Source organism: Pungitius pungitius, chromosome 4 (assembly GCF_949316345.1).
Source record: "Pungitius pungitius chromosome 4, fPunPun2.1, whole genome shotgun sequence".
NCBI lineage: Eukaryota > Metazoa > Chordata > Actinopteri > Perciformes > Gasterosteidae > Pungitius > Pungitius pungitius.
In genome coordinates this window covers 3,263,950-3,287,968 of record NC_084903.1, presented here as the reverse complement: position 1 = coordinate 3,287,968, position 24,019 = coordinate 3,263,950, and the positions used below count along the sequence as shown (strand labels likewise).

Sequence of the window (24,019 nt, the reverse complement as noted above, 5' to 3'; positions counted from 1 at the left end):
ATGGCATCCAGCCTCTGCATTCACAGAAAAATTAAACCAAAACCAATTCAAACGACTTGAAACTTTCGTCTTGTCAGGTTTTCTTTTTTGTTGAGTCCGTCACCCCCACAGGGAAAATTGGAAGACTGCGTGTTGATAGACGGTGGTTTAACAGATTCCAGAATGGGCGGAGGAAAATCATTGCATGGCAAACAATAAGGAAAGCAATTATTTCTGAAATTAATTCAATTACACTGGAAAATAACTGTGTGTGCATGAAATATTAACTGGCTTAAAAATAGACTCAAGTTACAAGGAGCAACAGCAACAGGCATGCTTTTTCTCCATGAGATGCATTTAGAAAAAAGTATTAACCTTGCTGGCTTGAGGCCTATTGAGACTATTTTTCTACCAACATTTAATTGTCAAAGCAGAAAAAGCGAGAAAATGTGTGAATGACCCCTCTATTCTCTACACTGATCTGGCCCTAGTGTCCTGGTGTCCTCATCCATCTACCCCAATTTTGAAGAAAAAGTTCTTTCAAATCAAATGTTAAGCAGCAAGAAAAAAAGCCTACCGTCCGACAGGAAGTACTCCACTTCACCGTTGTTGCCTTCATCCCCGTCCTCGGCGTGCAGCTTGTAGACCAGAGCGCCCGCAGTGGCGTCAGGGGAAACTACGGCCAGGTAGGGCGCAGGAACCATGGTCCATTCTGGGATGTTATCGTTTACGTCCGTCACGGTCAGCTCCACTCTCACCAGGTACCACTCTGGACCTGAAACAGGGAGGAGCGCAGTTCAGAGACGCTTCCAGGTAGGGCTGGCAGACCCTATCCAAGGTAGACACCTTCATTGATGTGGTGATGTCAAGATCATGTTGAGGAACACAACATGGGAACATGCTTTGTCTTGCATTAGCCACATTTACTGAGAAATCAGATGGCTTTTCCTAGCGTAGGTCATAGAAACAGACCACCAATAGGAGGCAAGCTGTCTCTGCTGTATTGTTTCACACACTTGAGACATGCTTGCTGATATTAAGAAAAGAAGTGAATGAGTTTGTTCTTTCTATGTTCACTCCAAATGTAAACGTGTGGCATGTTTTATTCCCTTTGGTCTCGGCATGAAGCTCCACAGTTTATTCTCTCTCAGAAAAGAGACTCTTTGAGTGGAGCAAACCACGTGACAGCCGGGCAGGCAGCAATACACAAGTGTTTCCCAGGAAAACCTCCCGGCTGACAGTACAGGCTGAGCCAGCTCAAAAATACATTAGACATGGAAACCAAACGGTGCCAACAGGAAAAGAGAAGGGGAAGACGTGTAGACATGTAGTGGAAACTTCTGAGGTACACACAGCGCTGACTCAAGAATAAATCTTTAAGTCTTCTGACACAACAAGCAACTTAAAGCTCAAAAAGCTGGTACATTTATTGACACATGCTGTTAATACCAGAATGAAGTATTTTGATTGTTAGTAGTTTCTTTGACCAACATTTACGGGCTCTAGCTTCTTTATTTGGAGGACTTTGACTACTAACCTCAACATATTTGTGTTATGGACTGTTGCCATGAGAGCAGTGTGGAGACAATACCTAAACTCTGAATTCTTTGATGAGCAGCTTTAAGCAAGTATAGCAAAAGCCATTCATGAATTTAAGATTTGTTATTACTTGCCACTAAAATAAATACCAAAAGAAATAAATAAAATGAATAGATAAGGCATCCAGTATTTCTCTTAGCTGATGCTGGTTGCCATTCAACTTTCATGTCAACAAACAACAACAAGGATCTAAGAGGAGGCCACCTCTGCATCTCAAGTAGCAACTATCATCAGTGCTGTGCTGTCTACACTCATGTAAACAGCAATCATGCTAATCCACACACACACACACACACACACACACACACACACACACACACACACACACACACACACACACACACACACACACACACACACACACACACACACACACACACACACACACACACACACACACACACACACACAGCAGGGCAGTGTCCTGCCTACAGCAGGGGAGGAGCAGTGCTGTAGCACGACACTTCTCATGGTGTCATGCTACATTTACTTTCTAATGGCTGAGGTCTGTACACTGTTTTAATATATTTTAGCTTCCCTCACTGTGGCAGAGAAAAGGTATTTTTTTTTTGTGACTAAATAATCACCTTCTACCTTCACAAAATTTCGAATGACCAACTAACCAAATCCCCAGAGGTTGTCTGCGGCCTGTGGGAGGAAGCCGGAGAGGACCCACGCACAGCAGGCACGGGATGTGTTGGTGGCTTCGTACCTGCGTCTTTACTTACAGGATTGAAAATGAAAAAGCTGTGACCATGGTTTGGTATTGAACCGGCTGTCAACACAGCTTCTACTGTACGACGTTCTGCTGCAATGACTGTGTGTGTATAAAACATGGTAACACAGCTCGCCTCAAAATCTAAATCAACATCCATGTGCTGCACACCTTCAGGGATTTTTTTAGTATCTCTACTGAACAGCTTTTAAAGAGCCCAAACTAAAAAGTATTTCCAAAACGTAGAATCCTTTTCTACTATGTACTCTGATAGGTTGAGGTTGTCATCAATTATGAGAAAAGACGGTGCAAAGAATCTCTCAACAGCTGTTAATGAGGGAGCTCGGCTGGGATGACAGCAGTCTGCAGGCGGTGCAAGTCTTCTTCCATACAATAGGATGTACATTCAGTAGATGATGCTCCATTTAGAGTCAAATAGACATAAAGCAGGGGATGCTTTAGGGCAGGGATCTTCAACTAAAATGTGAAGAGGTCCAGTTGTAAAATATTTCTAGAAGCAAAGGTCCGGAAGATCATAATGTGACTACTTAGTGTGATTAAATAGAGGAAAAGAGTTGTATCAACATTTGTATGTAATCAACACACAACTAACAAATCAAATGAATGCAGTATGATTCTCAAACAATATTTATTGTCACATAACAAAGAACTGAACATATATATGTGACTGCAAATATATATATATATATAATGTTCTCTCAACAATATAAAAGTAGGGCTGCATTTAAGAAAAATAATGAATAAAATCTGAAAATTTCTGCATGTTCAAATAAAGCGTTTCAATTGAGAAAAAATTAAATAATGGGAGACAAGCTTGAATTTCCCCTTTTCTGCTTCACATTTGGACTTTAGATTTATTATTTATAATATGCTGAGACTCAACACATTTTAACAATTTAAAAGTTTATATATATATTCACTCTCCCACTTTATTTTGGTAATTGGGAGAATTAAGATAGTTTTTCCTGCCAGGATTTTAAACGTGTACCTGAATGCATCAGGGCCGTTCTCCTCCTCACGTGGAGGGGCATGTTGTGCCTCATGATGGCGTTTCAACGGGTTCTGAGCATATGAGACACCGGTTTAGTGCTGAAATGCTCTACTGTCGCTATCACTATCTCTTTTCTTCCTACTGTCATTTTAATTGTAATTTGCCGGGACCTCTCCCGTCTTTCCGCAGTTTTGAGAAGATATCAGCGTCCTGTCTGGAATGCAAAGACTCGTCGAGTGTTATCACGTGGGATGGTTTAACTCTAATGCAATTGGTCTGTGCTTTAAAATGTACCGGTTTCAGGTTGTTTTTCGGTTGCCTGAAACTCTTAATTAACTTTTGGTTAAACAATAAAAAGCAAAGCACCTTTCTCTATCAATGAGGCAGTGGAAGAGGGCAGGATGATGAACAAAATCAAAGCCATCTTGGGGAACCCTTCGTCTGGCAGATGAAGGACGGATCAAAGCCTGAGGGCAACCTTTTGATTTGTGATAGAGGCATGAATGTTAAAATAGTGCCACGGTGTGTGGCTATATGTCAATTGGTGTGAGAGTTCATTGAACAGCGATGACAGTAGATCATTCCTTGATAATGGAAGCCTCACACAAAAACACTCAGAGTCACCTGTTCAGTACCCGACCAAATGTGAGATGTGAGCAGATCTCCCCTCTCTTCCTCAGCATGGCAGTGCCTAGTAACCATAACAGCATGCCTTTCACCTTTTGGATATGCAATGTGATCACCTCAGCATTCTATCATATCAGACCTTTGAGCAAAATAATGTCCAAAGAAATGTGTGGTGTGTGGTTGACCTATTCACCAACAACATCCCATCAATTCATCCTCATTTGTGCCAAGTTTGAAGACATCCCATACAGGGGTTCCACCGATATCACGTTCAAGAGTATGGGAGGAATGGACCTACAACTCCAAAACCATAATGACTCCAACTACAGCTGTCGCCTGCTCCGTGGCAGAAAGAGCCGAGTGTCAGGTCAACAGGATTAAGAGTGAAACACAGAAGCTGAGAAATGACCCCACTCACCCCGGTTGTTATAGAAACTGCAGAAAAATCAAGGGTGGAAGATGGAAGAATTAAAGAAGAGAAAAAAAAAAAAATGAGAAAAGCGAGCAGGCAATTGCATAAATCAATAGCATTAGAGGAGAGGGGGAGCGAGGGAGCGCTGGACATCAAAAGAAGACACAAGAAGGAAATGAACTAGCCATACCCACTAAAAAATATACTACCCTCCAACCAATGCATCTGTAGATGATCTCTGTTTCTCTCTCTCTCTTTGTCTCCCTGTATCAGCCACTCCCCCCTTTCCTCCCTCCCTCCCTGTGGTCATAACGGATTCAGAATTAATTGGCAAAAGGACAATGCAGCTTTGGGGAAGAAGGGATGGCATTACCCTGATAATAAATCACCAGGCTAATATACAGAGCACTATGCCAAAATTCATCACACACACACACACACACACACACACACAAATAACGATCATCAGTGGATTAGTGGCTAATAAAAGACCCCTGGGAGTTCCAGCTTGGTGCTACAACCGTCCCTCACACTAATGCATCTCACTGGATCTAATGTATGTTGCAATGCTTAAAAAAAAGAAAATGGGACCTGCAACTCCTAATAAGGCTACATAAACTTTGTTATGCCCAGCAACCTTCTTTTTCCAATTATGGTTCCGGGCATTTAAACATATTCATTTTCACGCAACACTTTCATGTTATCTTGGTCCCAGAGGATATACAGTAGTCCTTAAACCCTATATAAACACACTTTATAAATCATTAAGTCTGTGTTGGCGGCTTTTTGTTCATGTTAATTCTGCTACAATTACAAATTGTGGTCAAGGCTGGATAATTTGCAATTTGGTCCTGTAAGGCTTCTAGGCTTTTTCTTTCGTGCCTGACTCTGGGGGGGAAAAAACATCAAATTATGTCAGACCTTTTCCCAGCAGAAAAGTAAAAAATCCAATAATCATGTTAGTTATTTCAATGTCTGCTTTCAACTCTAGTTTCATTTTTTCATTTTTCCTTCGGCTCGTCCAATGCCATACTTTTTGAAGATACAGATGATACAGATGTTGATAGGGATAAGTGACCAGTAATTGTGTAATTGTAAATTCAGTCAGGGCTCAAAAGGCAAAATTATAAATACTTCGTATCTAAAGTATTTCCAGATCTCACTTCTGGCATGTTTTCCTTCAACAAGCTGAGGACGGTAGGCAACAGCTCCTGCATGAGATGACTCTGTGAGTGACAGTTGCCTGTTGCATGAGAGCTGGAAGCCCCGCCCACCCAGCCAAGGCCTGCAGGCAGCCGGACAGAGAGCGGAACACTTGAGTGCGCTCTGAGTGCGCTTTTTAATAAAGTATCGGTACTAAAAATAGTCAGAACCGTACCGTTTTAAACATTAGGGTACCGTGGTACCTTTCTAGCACCGGTACACCGTCCAACCCTACTCTCGCTGAGCACTTGGGCCTGTGTGAACAGCTGCTGCTTCTGAAACTTTAGTGGAAATTGATCTCTTTTGACTTTCATGATAATAATGCTATGTGCTGATTGGACAGGCAGAGCGTAATAGACAGGGGACGGAGGGTTATAATCCCTACAGAATCCCAGTACACCTTAACAGGTAGTAAACCTGGAGATCATAGAAATTACCTCATCCAAACTGAAAATTCACACATGCATGTACGCAAACACATTACGCAAACACAACGAATTGTACCGCTTTTAATTGATTAAACGATTCAGTAATTAACATAACGTTGAATAATGGACATGTGGTGTTCTTGTCCGGCCGTAAGGTTACGTATAGACTAATACCTTCTAATTGGAGCAACAGAATGAAGGTTGTAAAGAAAAGCTGCTGTCTCATTTTGTAAGAAAGTCAGATTTAGATCATAAATAGCATAATCGCATGAAGGGATTTACCAGGGATTGAGGGCTAAAGCTAATGTCTGGATGAAGTCTGAAGCTAATTTCTGTACAGTGAAGGCTGAAGCTAATGTCTGGATGAAGGCTGAAGCTAATGTTTGTACAGTAAAAGGTGAATCTAATGTCTGTACAGTGAAGGCTGAAGCTAATGTCTGTACAGTAAAGGCTGAAGCTAATGTCTGTACAGTGAAGGCTGAAGCTAATGTCTGGATGAAGGCTGAAGCTAATGTTTGTACAGTAAAAGGTGAATCTAATGTCTGTACAGTGAAGGCTGAAGCTAATGTCTGTACAGTAAAGGCTGAAGCTAATGTCTGTACAGTAAAGGCTGAAGCTAATGTCTGTACAGTGAAGGCTAAAGCTAATGTCTGTACAGTAAAGGCTGAAGCTAATGTCTGTACAGTAAAGGCTGAAGCTAATGTCTGTACAGTAAAGGCTGAAGCTAATGTCTGTACAGTGAAGGCTAAAGCTAATGTCTGTACAGTAAAGGCTGAAGCTAATGTCTGTACAGTGAAGGCTGAAGCTAATGTCTGTACAGTGAAGGCTGAAGCTAATGTCTGTACAGTGAAGGCTAAAGCTAATGTCTGTACAGTGAAGGCTGAAGCTAATGTCTGTACAGTGAAGGCTGAAGCTAATGTTTTTACAATGAAGGCTCAAGCTAATGTCTATACAGAACGTATTTCATATTCCTAAAAACAAATAGCAGATTAGGATTAAGTTCTACTGTGTGTCTGAGAATAAACAGAACCTATTTTTTTAATAAATTTAAACACAACCATAGAATTTATGTTAAATACACTAGGTCATGGCTTCTTAACCTTTTTGACTTTGGGGCCCAACTTTTTAAGTACAAAGTGGCACGGGGCCCGTTCAAATATTTACACTGTCTTGGGTTAACTAATTGATATCAATCTACTTTGGATTTGTATTCAATGACTAAATAAAATGTAAAAGGTTTAATAAGCAAAAACCTGATTTATATCTGAATATTGAAATTTGATAGAAATTATAGCAATAAAATACATACATTCAAAATAATACATTTCAAATTAAATAAAATGTATATACAATTTAAGCAAACTGCAAGTGACAACGTAGCCTTGTAATTTGCAGTCAATATTTTTGGCATTTTGGCAATATTTTAACTGCGGCCCTGTGCGGCCTGTGGGTTAATTGAAAGTTTTTTGCGGCCCTCTAGGCCCTAGCTTAAATTATTGATACAAGATCCATTTACCAATTGGCACAAGCCCATAACATATCTTATTTTTTTTAATTTGTAAAATATAGCAAAGGGCTCTTTTTTACTTTGCTCGTTTTTTTATGTTTTTTTACCATGCAACTGCAACCTCATATATTTTTAGTAGTTGTTGTTCGTATATTACATTACATGTCATTTAGCTGACGCTTTTATCCAAAGCGACATAAAATAATTCCATTTTCACATAGAGATACAAACTCAGAAGAACAAGTAACAAGAAAGTACAATTTCGTCAAATAAGCAGTTTCAAAACATGTTATAGAAAAGTGCCATTATAAGTACAATTTAAGTGCTACCATTTGTTAGTGCTACGGTTTGCTAGTGTTTTAGTCAAGGTAGAGTCTAAAGAGGTGTGTTAGCAACCACTTGCCCAGTTACACAACCAGCAGACGTATTGTTTGAAGTTGTGTATCTACAAAGTTCAATATGCACTCTCCCATATCTGTTTCTGTCTCTAATAATCAGCTCAATGCTCCCATTTGTTAACCATTTATGTCTGTTGTCTGTTCTGGGGAGGCCAAAACACTCCGTGGAGCTCAGGCGGTCAACGGAGTCAGCTGGTGCCTCAGCACTGGTCAGGGTTTCACTTTATATAGCCATTGCTTGTTGAATTAGCTCTTATTCTTCAGTGGATGTGCTGTGGCCTTATGAGTGTGCTTGCCAGCTTGTGTGTATTTGTTGGAGCACAGAGTTGGCACAGTAAAGATTTTCAATTATGAGTAGCTGTGCTGGAAGAATAAACAGTAAAACTATTGGCTAACCATTTGTATCATTTGCAATTAATGTAAGAAGTAAAGCTTGATTTTCTTCCTGTCTCTCACTCTCACTTCCCCATCCCTTGCTTTAATTGGCTTTTCAGTGTAAAACATGTAAAAAAGTCACTAAGGCGGCAGCAGCTTTCCATTTAAACAGATTATTGATGGAACAGTTACCAGTCAGGCCCAAATAGCCCTTTGTAATCCTCACAGAGGACATTTAATTAACTGGCCTTATTTGCCCCACCCACCCCCCTCCGTCCCTCCTCATCTTTTTGTGTGCCCGACTTACTTTCTTTCTTCTCACTCTTCTTTTTTCTTTCATTTTCTTACCCGTTTCTTTTTTAATCTCACTTCATTTCTCACTTTTTTGTATGTATGTGCACAAGACACACATGCAGATGGACACGCTCACACAGGTGTTGTCAGGTACAACAAAATATGCTAAATGAAGCAAGAGGGTGGAGGGGGGCAGTGAGACTGGTTTTCCACACTATGCGTTGGTAGTGTCAGCACAATGTAGAGCACAAGGGGGGAGAGAGAGGCAGAAAATAAAGTATCAGAGTTAGAAAGGTGCTGATTGGGGTCATTGGAAAGCAGAGTGTGACTGTGAGTGTGCATGTGTCTGTTGGCTGCTCATCAGCTGCTCACTGACACTGTCTTTCCATACAAAAACATGTGCGCTCTCATGTCAATCTACATGTGTAGAAAAATAATGTAATTAAACAAGTAATTACATAGGTGTGCATGGAAATGTGGAAAGATAACATGTGAACAACTTGCATCTACTTTGTTACCCTGTATTTAAGGAAGAATAGAACTCATAACTTGGTTGTTCTCTAACAGACACAATTGAATCTCAATTGGACACTGTTTGCCAAGGAAACCTGTTTTATAAATCAAATGTGTCCTTGATACGTTGATCTTGTGTACTTGGTGAATTGTGCAGTAAATTAGTGTAATATTGGTTTCTGTGTTAGTTTTTTTTCAACCACTTATAAAGACAATTGAATCTAATCATTCATAGAAGTTGTAGAGATAAATGTTTCTAGAGCTGAAACAGTGCACAAAGTATAAGGTTTCGTATGTAGCTCAGTTTGGGGGTCATGGTGCAAAATGTTTTTGATACCTGAGGGGAAAGGAAGGGTGAGCGGAAACACTGGCATACTGAACCAATACATGTACCATTGACTTAACTACTAACAAATGCATTCCCAGACAGGTTGACGTTTAGCAGCTGGTCAGATCTAGAATAGACTCCAATGCATTGGTGCTCATTGTCCAATCATAAAGAAATTGCCATGTGGACATCTGTTCAAAGTGCATATGTTGGCCTTTGAACCTACACGGCTGTATGTATTTGGCCCCCGGTCTCAAATTGAAACTCATCCATTGACTGCTCCAACAGAATAGTTTTTCACAACTGAGTTTTACCACCAGGGAATATCTGGGGCCGCAATTTGTTTGGAAAGTAGAGATTTTGCAAATGTATTATCCTGCACTGGGCCTTGTCTTGGGTTGCGTTTGCTTATAGGTGAGGTACATGAATATGAAAGAAGACTTTAACAGTGATCTTTATAAACTTTGGTGATTCACAGATTGCTACATTTATAATAAGACGGCTCTTATTAAAAGACAGCACATTTTCTATGCACACTGTCATTTCTCAATATTACTAACATAAAGACAGAAAATCATTGCAATATTATATATTGTGAAATAGAAAACCTTTCATTTTTCTAATTAATTTGAGATATTTTATAGATAATAACCAGATTTTACGTGATCATAGTGTCTTGTTTTGACTCCAGTGAATCTACAAGTACCTAAACAAATCCACAAGGCTTACTTCATAGCATTGATCCAAGAAAAATCTATTTCTGCCATGAAGCCGTCTTCAATTGATTTTTCAACTTGGGCCACCCTGGACTCGTAAAACCAGAGGAGAGATGATTCTTTGTAGTGTCAACGTAGTTTGATATTGCCTAACCCTACTACATTAATGATACACATCGGTAGAAACGTTTCAGTGAGAGCTTGGACTCTTCTGTCGGGATGAATTCAATGTGAACTGGGCCTGTCTTTTTCTCTTGTGTTGCCATCTGGATTTTCTGCTCAAACAATTCTGTAAATTAAAAAGGGTGAGGTTGGAGGTTCAACGTTAAAATATTCAACCGCAATAAATTCAACCACAACATCCGGGACCTCAACGAAGAGCAATCGATTCTAGATTCAAGATCAGGAGCGTGCGTCAAGCAAAAGGAGCGAGCACCCGATACAACTTCAATCGTTCAATAATGCAGCGATTACGATTGTTTAAGTGAGCACTACGTCACTGCCACGTATGAAGAAATGCACTTTTTTATTAAAAGTTCGCAACAACCTGGATTCGAACCGTATCGAGCAAAGTAACATTACATCGTGTTAGTCTGCTGATTTGTATACTTGTCCATAAAATTGTATATCGTCAGTGGCAAGAAAATATTTTGGTTCAAGTTTTTTCACTTATTCAAACGTAATCGCGGCATTGGATATGGGATGCATTTTGAACATTTTCAGCAATATGTTTGCGAATGTGTGACGGATCAGGTGACCGAGGCAGACCACACCTGCCGCTGTTAGAACACAAACACGCACGCGTAGCCAAACCAGTGTTGTGCCAGATCCTCCATAAAGTTTACTCATTTACTCATTTAACGTTACGTGGACTTTGCATGCCGCTAAATACCCAACTGAGATCTGAAAGAGCTACTGCGGTTATTCCTGCATGTCTTGTCGGGTTTATGCGTCTGCACGCTCCGCTGTCCCCACCCCACTTCGCTAAAGCGGCTCAGGTGCCTCTTCAAGCGCATTCCTGGTTTTAAAACTCTGCCAATCACTCCTAACAGCTATAAAGGACCATAAAAAAAGAGTTAAAGCCCCGATATTATTGTACATGGCTACAATCCGAAGCCCAAGGTGTTTTGGGTGCTCGCTCCTTTAGCTTGACGCACGCTCCTGATCTTGAATCTAGAATCGATTGCTCTACCTTAGTGTCCCGGATGTTGGTGTTTTTGCGGCTGAATATTGTAACCATGATTTTTTTGGCGGCTGTATATTTTAAGTGATTTTTTTTAGGTCGAATTTTTTGCAGTATTTTAATGTTGAAAAACATTCAGATACATAATTTCAATGCATAAATATTCAGTGCTAGAAATCACCTTTTTATTTCAACACCCAATGACACAGATTTACATCCATACAGATTGTTTGATCGATGGATGTCACGGTGATATTGGCTCATATTGGTTGATACTATCTGAAAATAGAATTTTGTTTTGCAGGTAGAAAAATAAATACCTTTTTTTTGTAATTTTGTGTCTGAATTTTTCCCTTCTGTCTGCAGATTGATTTAATAATCAAAACACAAACTTCTATGAAAATATTATTTATATATATATATATATAAAATAAACTATGCATATGTGTGAATAAAAAATATAATAAACATTTTGCACTCAAACTTTCCAATGAACTGCCATCGTCGCTGTCCACCAGCACAGCAAATTATTCTGATGACTTTATCGAAAATATTAAGAAATACGCGTCCTTTTGTCATAATAACTAATTATTACTTTGAAATGATTTAGTTGGCTAACGTCAGCTAGCTCTGATTAGCTATTTAACTTGACTGGGGGTTACAAGGTTTAAAGGTTTTGTTCTTTGTTTTTACACAAGCATGGAGTAATCAGCTCCTTAACAGATTGCCAACCTTGGAAGCTTTGAATCCAATACAAAAGACAGCGTTTAAATTGTCAAACTGTTTGACAATAGCATATTGCTAAACACGAAAAATTACAAGGAAATAAAAATAAAATAAAATTGAATGAGTCCGATTCATGTTTTGTTTCTTTTTTTAAAAATCGAAGAAAATAATTTTGAATCTGTAGACTAATGGTATTATTGCAAAAAGGAACCTTGTTCATCAGCCAATCTGACTTGAACTTTCTTTTTGTTGGTACAAATATCTACATTTCTAATGTTCTTTTTTTCATCATGCCAGAGTCTGCATCCAAAAAAAGCGCCTTTTATGTAAGCCTTTAGTCACAATAGCTGCCACACGACTACAACATTGCAATTCATCAAATTAAACTTACTGGCAGTAAATCAGTGTTTTATTTTCATCCCTGCTACTGTAGGCCATAATGGATATGTAAGTTATTGTTACATTTACATTTTTCATTTAGCTGATGCTTTTATCCAAAGCAACTTAATAAGTGCATTCAACCACAAGGGTACAAACCCAGGGCAAGAAAGTAAAATATCTTTAAGAAAGTCAAACCGCTAGAAGTGCCTGCCATCTTTATATATATATATATTATAAAGAGCTACGTAGCTCAGGTAGTCGCTAGAAATGTGTTTTTAGTTGGTCGGAAGCTGTATAGAAGCTGTTAGATATGTTTGTATGGTTGATTTAAATTGTTGTGATGCACATGTAAACTTAAAACATTAAAATCACCAGATTAGGAGTGCAGCACAAAGCCTTGTAACCCATTACCAAAAGAAAAACAACTCAGTAACAAGGTTTGATGAATCAACACAGCGGGTGTTGCAGCCGCATCGTTCAATGAATCAAAGGATCACCGAGGCAGAAAAATCAACTGCGTGCTAATTAAAATCACCTGCTGGACACGCAACTCCTTCTCTGGGTGTGTTTGATTTCTGTTACCACACGTTCTCACCGGGCGGTGCCTTAAATCAATAATGTGTAATATGCTAAAGTTACAGCCCGAGGAAAGTAAGCATGCAGCTTGTAGCACAAAACTGCATGTCACTTTAAATATTAAACAAATAAAATCATGGTGTTGACTGCGATCATTCAAATCACGAAATTGTAACCGGTCCATTTATCCATCATATGTCTGGTTCCCAATGTGCAGCTGTGGATCCGTTAGTGTTTGGCATTCGAGAAAGAACAGGAATAAGGAGCTGGATTTCATTTCTCTTTCCTACTGGTTCTCCTGTCAAGTTCCCTCCACTGATTGTAGAAAATGGGAGTTAATTGTTTCATCTCTCATCTGAACTCCATCGCTGCGGTTGCAGGCGGAGAGTGGAAAGGGGGGCTGAGTGTCTCGGAGATAATGAGGGATAAAACCACGATGGATCTGGCAACCTGCTAGTTCGGGCTCACTGGGAATGACTGTTGTAAGTCAGCGTGCTCCAGTCTCCAGTACAGAACCTTAAGGATGGCTTGGTTCCATTTGTGAAAGAAATCACACAAATAATTGGAGGGAGAGAGAGAAAAGGAAAGAAAAGCAGAATGAATGAGATCAAGTGTAGAGAAGACAGAGGGACAATGCAGTGTGTGGGTGTAGATCAACAGGAAGGACTACGCCGCCTCTTTGTATCCTCTTTACTTTTAAAAAACGGTGAAACAATTTGTACGTACGCACCCACACATATTTGGGAGTGGGAGAAGAATGTCCAATGCCCAATACTTTGCAGTGTTTCCCCAACCATTATAACAGCGGGGCGCACCCCCCATGCTGAAATTATGCCCCGCCGCCCTGAAAAAGTGTGTCCGTACAGACATCCATTTGTGTCTCTACATGGTGGCGTTTACAACTCTTTGCGCTCGGTATCGCTCACGGAGGAGGTCCACCCCAATGTGCGCAGAGACGGGTGCACTTCACCAGCCGGTAGAGAGCGGCAAAAAATATGTCATGTGACAAGCAAAAAAAATCGATCTGCTTTTTCTTCCTAGCTTGGCTGTCAGATGGGAAATACTCCCCCTGGCCGAACAAGACTGATCTTGGTAAGTAAGTAAATACCCCCCGGAGTGGTAAACATAAGGGCAACACTGCTTTGGAAGCTATAAAAACCAATAATCAATATTTTTGAGGAGTAAGGTATGGTAGAGGCCTTGCTAAGATGTTCCTCACTCTGGCCAACACACAACAAAAAGATGCCTATTGTCACTGATTGATGGGTGGTTTTGTGTTGGGGGGTGGGGGGGGGTTTCAAGTGAAACGGCACAACTCTCCTCACTTTTGCGAGGCACCATAATACCAAAAAACAGCACAGCGTGAAAGCGGCTAAACAGCTTATTAACCGGATTATTAACGAGCAGGCATGAGAGGATTAGCGGCGTTGCTTTGAAGTCAATCTGAGGAAGGGATAAATTCACTTGGAAGGCGCTCTACCTCTCTTTTCTTTAATTTCCCCCCGTTCTCGCTTTCTGTCGGGTTTTTTCTATTTTCGAGTAAATGGAAGAAGGCAATAAAAAAAAGTATAACCAAGGCCACTGAAAGGAGGCTCGCTGTAGATGTGTGCGAGCATACCGACAAATCCTGTCACTTACTCGAGGAAAAGTCAATTTCTCCTAATGATGCTACTGGAAAGTATATTATTATTCAAATAAAGACAAACTATCCTTGAAAATAAATTGTGAGTTCAGAGTGAATGACACCCTCCTCACTCACATCAGTACGTATTGTTCAACGCGCTGCGTCTTAATACAATGTTATCACGAAGAATTTACAGCAACACCTTACATCAGACCGTTTTAGAGGGGACTATTTCTTTGGAAAAATGTAGTATCAAGAGTATCAGGGAGAAGATGTTCCCTGCTGATTTCTCTAAAATTACATTTTTCATTGATACAAGGACCTCTAATAAAAATCACTTCACCTCACCTGTATTCGGGTGCGGTAATAAATCCTTGTAACTCAAATAAAAACAAAACTCAAAATCTCCTTGACGCTCTTGGGTTGGAGATTTTGAGTTTCTGCAATTTGGGTCAAATCATGTCAGTTTGTGCAATCACTTCCTTTCAACCGATGTGCTTCTATCTTGTTACCCTGTTGTGTCAGCAGCAACCTGAACCGTGACTGTAAAAGCCTTTGAAAATCTTCTGGGTTTCTGCCTTAAGAACTCCAAATAGTTCTTGATTGAAGCTGCAAATCGCAGCCGGATGTAACTGAAGAAGCACATGAAGACAACATGAAAAGTGAGAAGCTTTCAAATTGTCATCTTCCAACCGACACAGAAGTGATTATACAGAGACAAGCATTTTGTCTGCACAAATGAGCTCAATGAACAGCTAGTAATGAGTAGGAGTACCTCTGCTAGCCCTAAACTGTGCCAAGAGCAGCTTTAATTCAGTCCTCTGACCATTCCACATTTAGAGCACTTACATACAGTACATTTCCTTAACCCATATTGTAGCATTCAACTGATGAGTGATGCTCAGTGTCTCTTGGCTGCGCCTCAGCAGCACAGCCTTTTTTACAGCATATCTATTACTAATTCCTCTTCAATTTTTATTTATTTCATTCTCTCAAAGAGCTGCTCTCATTACTCCAACATTGATGTTTCCGAGTGTGCGCTCGCTGCGAGAGGAGCACATCACCCAGGAAGCAAAGGTGTACAAGCTCTCCAGGGTCACTGCGTGCCATCCCACATTGGACTGAATATCTCAATGCGGCCCAAACACATACTCAAATTACATTACATCACATTTCATTCGGCTCACGCTTCTACCCAAAACCACTGAGGGTTGAGACCCAGAACAACAACAAATCCTGAAGAAAGCCAAACTACTAATCTGCACGTGTGTCCTCGGGAATCACACCTAACCGCTTTTTCAAACGTAGCTGTGACCACGGGGAGTGAATGTTAGCTGCTGATGAGCAGGTGGCACTGTGTGTGGTAGCTCCTGTCATCACTGTGTGAAAGGGTGTGAATGGGTGAATGATGATGCAGTGTTTAAGAGCTTTTAGTGTAATGAAGACTCGAAAAAAAGAGACACAAGTACAGTCCATTTACCATTCTGTCCATTAGGGGGAGACTCCTCTGGTTGCATAGATGGGTAAGTGTAATGCTCATTCAGTAAATGATGATCTCCTTAGTCAGAGTCAGAGATAATAAGCATTAGAGCAGGGATACCTTGCAGTCTGTTGGAAAGAAACAAGACGACCACAGCCGACATGCAGAAAAGGATGTACTGCATTAAAGATTATAAAAAAGCTCATCTGTGTGAATTGAAACATCTCTTGCTGTACACGCTGTTGGGGGTTTAATGTTTCCAGGTCACTGTCTATCCAATCTGGTCATAACCACTCTTCATTAGTACCTCATTCAAACATACATTTTATAATGTGAGTTAGCAAAATATTAAAAACAAATTGCAATGGATTTAGCCTAATTCCTACATGATTTGAAGGTTATTATTATCTTTGAGAAAGCTCAAGGCCATAAACACAAAGCCACTCCTCCTGCAGTTAATGCAAGTCAAATTCCACACAACAAATAGGTCTGTGTTGTCAGTGCCTGGAGACAGTGACGGTCTTTGTTTACCCTAATTAGTCCGTATTGATTGAAGATAGATGTGTGTGAAGGGATCGGAGTAGGATTTCATTGCTCACTGCACAGTGCAAGATGCATCAGATTAATGCACAGCATCATCAAAGAACCTTCCATCCACTGCTGATGGAGATTTAAGTTTCACACTATTGTGTCAACCTGGCAAATCTGAAAGTGGATAACTGAGACTCAAGTCCACTTCAGCTTAGCTCACCCTGCTGTGATCCAAGATTAGCCACCTTGCAGAGTTAAGACTATTTTAGAATTTAACCCACTTAACCCTAGGCTAACCAGCAGTGGAAAAAAGGGGGGCTTATTCTCTAGCCTTGAGCGCCGCAGAGAGAAAGTGCTGCGAGTTTACAATGGGTCCTGTTGCTGACGTGGGAAAGCAAAACCCCTCCAAGCAGGGTATCCATTTTTCTCTCCCATCGCTAGCATGCTACGAATCCAACTGCTGCCTCCAGCTCTGACAACTCAACCGGGGCTTGGAGGGATCTCAGTTTCCCACAGTCTGTGGCTAGAATAGATGCGTTGTGTCACAGCATTAGCATCACTCATATCACAAGGCTCCCCCCGCCCGCCCCCAGATGTTATAAACATCATCTGCATCCATGTCAGTGGGTCTATTTGGCTCTCCATCTGCATGCTTTGGAGCGATATCATGTTTGCGTCTCTCTCTGGGACTGATGTGAAATGGCAAGTCGTCAGAGCGACAATCCGCCGGGGGCGAGGAGTGTCTGTCACCACAGAGGAACCCAGTTGTGCGGTGCGGTTGTTGTGCGTCTTGCGGGCCATGTGTGTGGCAGTGTGCGCACGTTTAAGTACATGTAAGGACAACGGGGCTCACGTTGGTCAAAGTGTAAACTATCACCACCGGCACAGCTGGAGCACTCACAGTGCAGAGTGTGTGCGCTCGCAGCTGGTGTACACAGGCACAACTTGCAGATTAAAACAATGTAATAGACGGCTTATGGAATTTGCAATTAATTATAGATGATGTCATCTGAGGGAAAACAGCTTTTTTTCAATAAAATCAGTTTTAAATGTAATAAGGCGAGATGCTGCAAACAATACTTCCCATTGACTTAACAAACACCCCACTCTTTTCCACCACAGTATTTTTCTTACATTCCCAAACTAGGTCACTCAGGCTGGACCCATCCAGTATTCCACAGCTAACCCTACAAAATGTAACACACTTTATTAGAACCAAAAATCCATTTATTTGTGAACCAGGAGGAATAAAGAACGTGAAAGGACACAGAGAGTGCCGAAGGGGGGGTGGATGGGTCCAACAACGCTCAAGACCTTTGTCTGTTCCCCATGACAAACAGGAAGTCCACCATCAACGTAATTGTCACGTAATCCCAAAACAATATCTTAAAGCCAAAACAGGTAGTTTTCCAGGCTAAACCCCACACACGTGTTTCCTCCTAATTGACTTTCCATGAGACACTACCACATCTACGTAATACACCTCTAACAGCGCATGGTCATTTCATATTTTTGCAAAACCAGGTTGATTAAAGCCAAAAGGAAGCTCACAACGATATTTCTTTTCTGCATTCAAAGGAGAATTCATCAACAATCTGTGTTGTTGGTGTCAACCAAAGAGAATCCTTTTGGTCTGTGTAGGGGCTATTATTTAGTTATTTATTCTTTAAATATATTTTGCTTAATTGTTTGGATAATTGGATCACTAATTGGGTAATGCGGTGGGCACCTAGAGGTTACTTAGGGCCATAGCCAGGTGGAACCAGCATGCACCTGGGTGACTAATACGTTTTTACCAGTGACAGTTAGACAGTGGGAGTGAGAACTGCATAGGAAAGCAGCTCAGGTTATGGCATGTTATTGGTGGAATTTTGGTTGAAAATAAATGAGGAACAACAAGAAAAGACCGCCTAGACAATACTTACTTTACTGCGTATAAGAAAACAAACTAGGTGCAGCAGTGGCCCTTTGATTTAAGGATTTGTAGAACAAATGGCCACTACAGTCTGGGTTTCATTTATATTTTCTTTCATTAGATTTCATTCATTCATATTTTGGGACGCATTTTGTGCATTCCTTCTTTCTCTTCTTTCTTTACACTGCACTCCCCAGGGATTTCCTGCCAATCAATACACGCGTGTGTCAGAATTGTGACATTATTTTCTTTGGAAATCTGTGGTGAAAGTTTGAGTTTCTGCGGCTGTGACTGTGCTCGTAATAGAGCTGCAACGATTAGTCGGCGTATCGATTATGAAAAATGTATATTTAAAAAAAATTCAGAGTTAGTGGTCTTTTACATCCGGCATTGCAATTCACTACAGGAAGTGCCGGGGGGGGGGGGGGCGGTATCGCTTCCATTGTCTACATGCACCAATGAAAAGAAGAGGTAGTATTTCATTGTTAGTTGTCACAAAAGGAAGATATAAAACACGAGTGTGCTGGAGCCTCCACGTCTTCTCCTCAAGTTTAGCTAACTAAAGTAACGTTAACCCTTGTTAGCTTATTGTAAGGTCTACACTCACATGTTTGAGAACAGAACGTCTCCAGGAGGATGCTAACACTATAATGTTAAATGCAATGTAGTAAACCCGTGAATTATTGTAGCCTGTCTTTTTGTTTGTTCTTCAAACACAAGATTGTGGAAAAAATAATTTCATATCAACACAATTAGGAGTGATCCACTCTACAATAAAAACTATGACACTAAAGCCTACAACGGGATAATTGAAGCTCGGTTTTTCTCTTTCTATTTTAGTACTGAGCGAAGGCGTGTGTGAGTTCATCCTTCAGAGGCTCGTGCACCCTTAGATGAAGGAGGCTGGACAGAGAACATCCTCAACATGCTCATCAATTGTCATGTTCTAGTCACTCTTATTTCTACTATTACTACTTAATGTATCTATTATGATGATTCAGCAACAGACAACTTTATTAAGGTTGTACCACATACTTCAGTCACTAGTGGGCCAATATTAGAGTTGGTATCAGTGCATCTCTTATATCACTGAGTCTGACAGTGTTACAATGTTAGTGTGATGCTAAATCTGGGGAGTACTGTTCATACCACCTGCATGTTCCTGTTTTGTTATGAGAGTAGTATCTGCCTCTATATATTGGGCTGGAAACAGTGATGACTGTTTAAAGTAGCTTTGCTCTGTCTGAACAGCATGTTGCATATGAAGTAAAAACACAGAAAATACGATAAAATGCAATGGATTCATTCAATCTGCCAAGAATCACCACATTTAGTACAGTACATCATAAAAAGGGCTGTTCTGACTTGTGGCTTTTTTGAGAACGATAATAACTGCAGACATTAAGCCCTTAAGCACAAATTGAGAGGTAGCCTCAAATCACTTGATGACAGTTCTTATTAGCGTCTGCAATAGAAGGAGCAACTAAAATTAATGCAGGTGTTTAGAGTAGAAGTCCTTTGTCAAAGACAACAAATAACCAACTACAGACTGAGCAAAAATAAAAATAGCATTTTATCACTATGGCAGAAAAAAACGCTTATCTTACTGGATTCAAGGCCACACTGATGAATAACGATGAATAGAGATATAGCCTAGCAGTTTACACAGCGATGCAGTGAAATGATATACATATGCACTTAGTTACATTTTATATATATATATATATATAAAAAATATATAAAACCATATATAAAATCTAAGTAAAGTGCATTAAGGCTACTCAAGCACTGTGGTATTTGTTCTTTTAGTATATATATTGTATGTTAACTTTTACTTGCTGAGCATCGAAAAACAATTTCAGCATTGTGTTGTAATGCGCAAAATTGAATCATTTAAAAATAGCGCATTACACACTTATTTGTGCAAACAATAGGGGTGCTTTTTTATTCAATAAATTTAATAAAAACAAATAAAAATTATAATGAATAAATAAATAATAATAAAAGCGTGCATTGAATATTATTGAATTCATTATTAAATTTAGACGTAATGCAATTAATGCACTTATATGTTGAGATGTTGTAACCTCTGCGTGTTACCATGGATTGGGTTTGTTAATTGTTGTGTAAACAAAAGTAATTATTTGGTTATGATGTTGTGAGCTACTTCTTTAGAATCTTTATGAAAGAAACCTGTTTGTATTCTTCATTGCATGTATTCGTTACGAGGCTGTTGTGGAGCCATAGTTACAGCTCTAGAATGTTGGAAAAATAATAATAATAAAGTATTAAAAGTTTTTTAAATTACAATCAGCTATGGTATATTGGAGCATACAACATACAAGGACTGCAGAACTGCAGGTGTTTCAATATAAAGGATAGTTAAATGAATCCTTTTTCTGAAATGAAAGGGGAAATGCACCAGTTTTAAGCAGATGTCCAATCAGTGATGACAGTAAAAGGATAAATTCCTCAGTGTGTATACGCAGTCTACATGCACCAGGATGCAGAGGTGCAGCTCCGGACACATTTGTCTGAGTAGCCCTTCAGTGACCCAGATACATCGGACATGAGTCACTGAAGTCTGCACATGAATTGCTGTACAGGTTTCGCACAGGATTTATGACGCTGTGGTGGGGGGAGCTCATTCCAATGCATCAATCTGGTTCACTTTGAGAGCCAATTTAAGAGGCTTGATCCATGAAGAATGTGAGGTTGTAAACTAGTTCCTGCTGTGCAGTGGTGGAGTCTAAGTAAGTGCATTAAGGCTGTGGTAGTTGTTCTGTTAGTGTTTATATTGCATGTTGACTTTTACTTCTATTCCATTACATCAAAGAGGGAAACAACATTTTACTTCACTACGTACATTTGAATATGTTTATAGCTACATTGCAGACTCAGAAGATATAAATCAACCTAGAAACTGGGAGGTAATCACTGAGTGTATGACGCATAGTAGTATTAAACGCATAAATGGTAATAATCCAATAACCATTATCCAGTAAGGTAATGTATTATTGGGAAATACACTCCCAAACAACTCGGCTACACTTTCTATCCATTCCTAAAGCCTTTACCACACCTTTATCTTTTTAGAAACCGAAACTCTTCTGCGAAGAGTAAATTGTGTATTGACTTAATTTACTATTAATACCGATTGTCCCGTTAACACCAAAGGCGGCACATTTAACAAAAAATACACTGTGCACTCATTTAAAATGAAAGACTGTGCAAAGTGCAAAAACGTACAAATGAGCACATAGTTCACGCACACACACACACAGTCCCATGCTGGAGTCCCACAGGAAATGTCCATCGCTGTCAATTAGGAACATTCTGCACAGCGGGCGATGTACTTCACTACAGAAAAGCATTATACCCGCTCCCTCTCTTGCTTTCTCTGTCACACACACACACACAGAAAAACACACACACACAGAAAGAAAAACAATGAGACACACACACATTATGAATAGAAAAACCCCATGGGATGCTGAGCCACTGACAGCCCATTACAATTCCACTGAGACGGAGGATGGTTTACAAGCACTTTAAGCTCAGACAGACACACACTGGCATAAAAACTGAACAAAGACATAATGATGTACACACACACACACACACACACACACACGGAGATGTGCAGCATCTCAGTTTGGGATAGGGCAGTGCAAGAGACCAGACACATTTTAAATTTAATTGTGCCAATAGCCATGTCAGCTCTGACACTGAGGATCTGGTTGGATGCTTTTCTGTTAAAGACATACTAAAGCTGATATGATAATCATATGCGCATCATATAAACAGGCCTAAACCACTTCCCGCACACACACAAAAATGCTAGGTAGATTTACTCTATTCACAACAACACCTGGTGTCTTGGCTTGGTCTCACATGGTCGTCTTTATACACACGCTAGCTTTTAGCTTCATGAAAGTGATGAAACTGGCTTAAAACTAGAGCTGCAACTAACGATTATTTTAATAATCGATTCATCTGTCGATTATTTGTTCGATTAATCGATGAATCGGATAAAAAAATTAAAAATGTAAAAACATTAATTTCCAACCCTTTATTGAAAAATAGAACTGACTGTGCACTTTCTAAATATGTTTTGCACTAACAGATTGCTCCTTGAACATCCCTAAGTAAACAAATAATAAATACACAATAAATACATACACACATCGCATGATGTATACTTTACAGCCGCCAAATTAAATATATTAGGCACAAAATCATGAATCATCGCCGTGGTGCTCCCGTGCCAGGCCATATCGCTTTTGCATATCTTACAATCAGACATGTCAACCCTCCCGAATTTCAAAGCCCCTCCCGAAAATATCCCGGACCGACCTTTCTCCTGATTTCCACCCGGACATCAATATTGCTGCACCATCCGTCACTGGGCGCGCCGTTTTAGACCGAACAATAATAAAGGTTACACCTTGAAGTCGAGCGCGGCGATTAGAACGTAAAACTACTGGCGCTGCAAAGAAAACCGCAGCACCCCCCCCCCCCCCCCGTTGCCCGCTAGGACCCGCACCCCCCATTTTAGTGTGAAATATTTAGATCGCATTGGCTTCTCTTCCTCCGCATGTTTCACAACAGTATTACGGGTCTCTCCGATGTTCTGCTGCGCGAGCGCTCAACTTTTTTTTTCTCAGCTCGGCGCGGTGCGCGCAACTTTCTTTTAATACTCAAATAGTCGCGCGACACAACGAATCGATAATGAAATTCGTTGCCAACGCTTTTAATAAACGATTTTAATCGATTTCATCGATTCGTTGTTGCAGCCCTACTTAAAACATGGGGTAAAACCCACGCAGGACTTTTAACTCAGTAAAAGTTTATCCCAACCGTTATAACCAAGCGTCTGGGTGTAAATGTACCAAAAGTATTTTACAAATTTTAACCAGATGTTACGGTGTTAACCAAAAGTATTTCAACAAGTGAAGGTGTAAGTCAACATTACTCACATGTCACTATGTCAACTGCAGCCGTGTCCCAACGGTAAAGAGTTAAACAAAACCTTTTCCCAACATTAACATGTTACAGCATTACCTTCCGCCTTTTTGCAAAGTTAACCCCGCATTGTGAGGTTAGCGCAGCTGTATCCAAACATTGATCTCAGTGTGGGCTTCTGTCTGAGATGGATGACATCACGTTGAGTGTCTGATAGTCACACCAAGAGAGACCGCAAGATCAGTGGGGTTCTAACCGTACATTTGGTTTGACGTCCCGAGGGAGTTTGCTGACTGAGACTCCTCAGTGGATCTCTAAAACACAGTATGAGGCCTTTTAAGGGATAAAATGACATATGATATGGATGATTCACGACACAGTACACACCTTTTCAATGGTCTTCTGTATAATGTTGAAAGCATTTGAAAATAAAAAATTGCAATGCAAGAGGACATTGTGCCCAAAAAGAAGTGTTTAAATATCTAATCAATAATCAACAGGTCAAGTTGGATGAAGATGATGTATGAGATTA

General features: G+C 40.2%; 1 protein-coding gene across 1 annotated transcript in view; it reads right to left on the bottom strand.

The window, feature by feature from the left end:
* The window catches only part of si:ch211-186j3.6 (neural-cadherin), a 199,009-nt gene that overhangs the window by 141,183 nt on the left and 33,807 nt on the right, over positions 1 to 24,019 (bottom strand). The window contains exon 2 of the mRNA XM_037490285.2: positions 557 to 754. Within this exon, the coding sequence (XP_037346182.2) occupies positions 557 to 754 (198 nt within the window). The remainder of the gene's footprint in view (positions 1 to 556; positions 755 to 24,019) is intronic.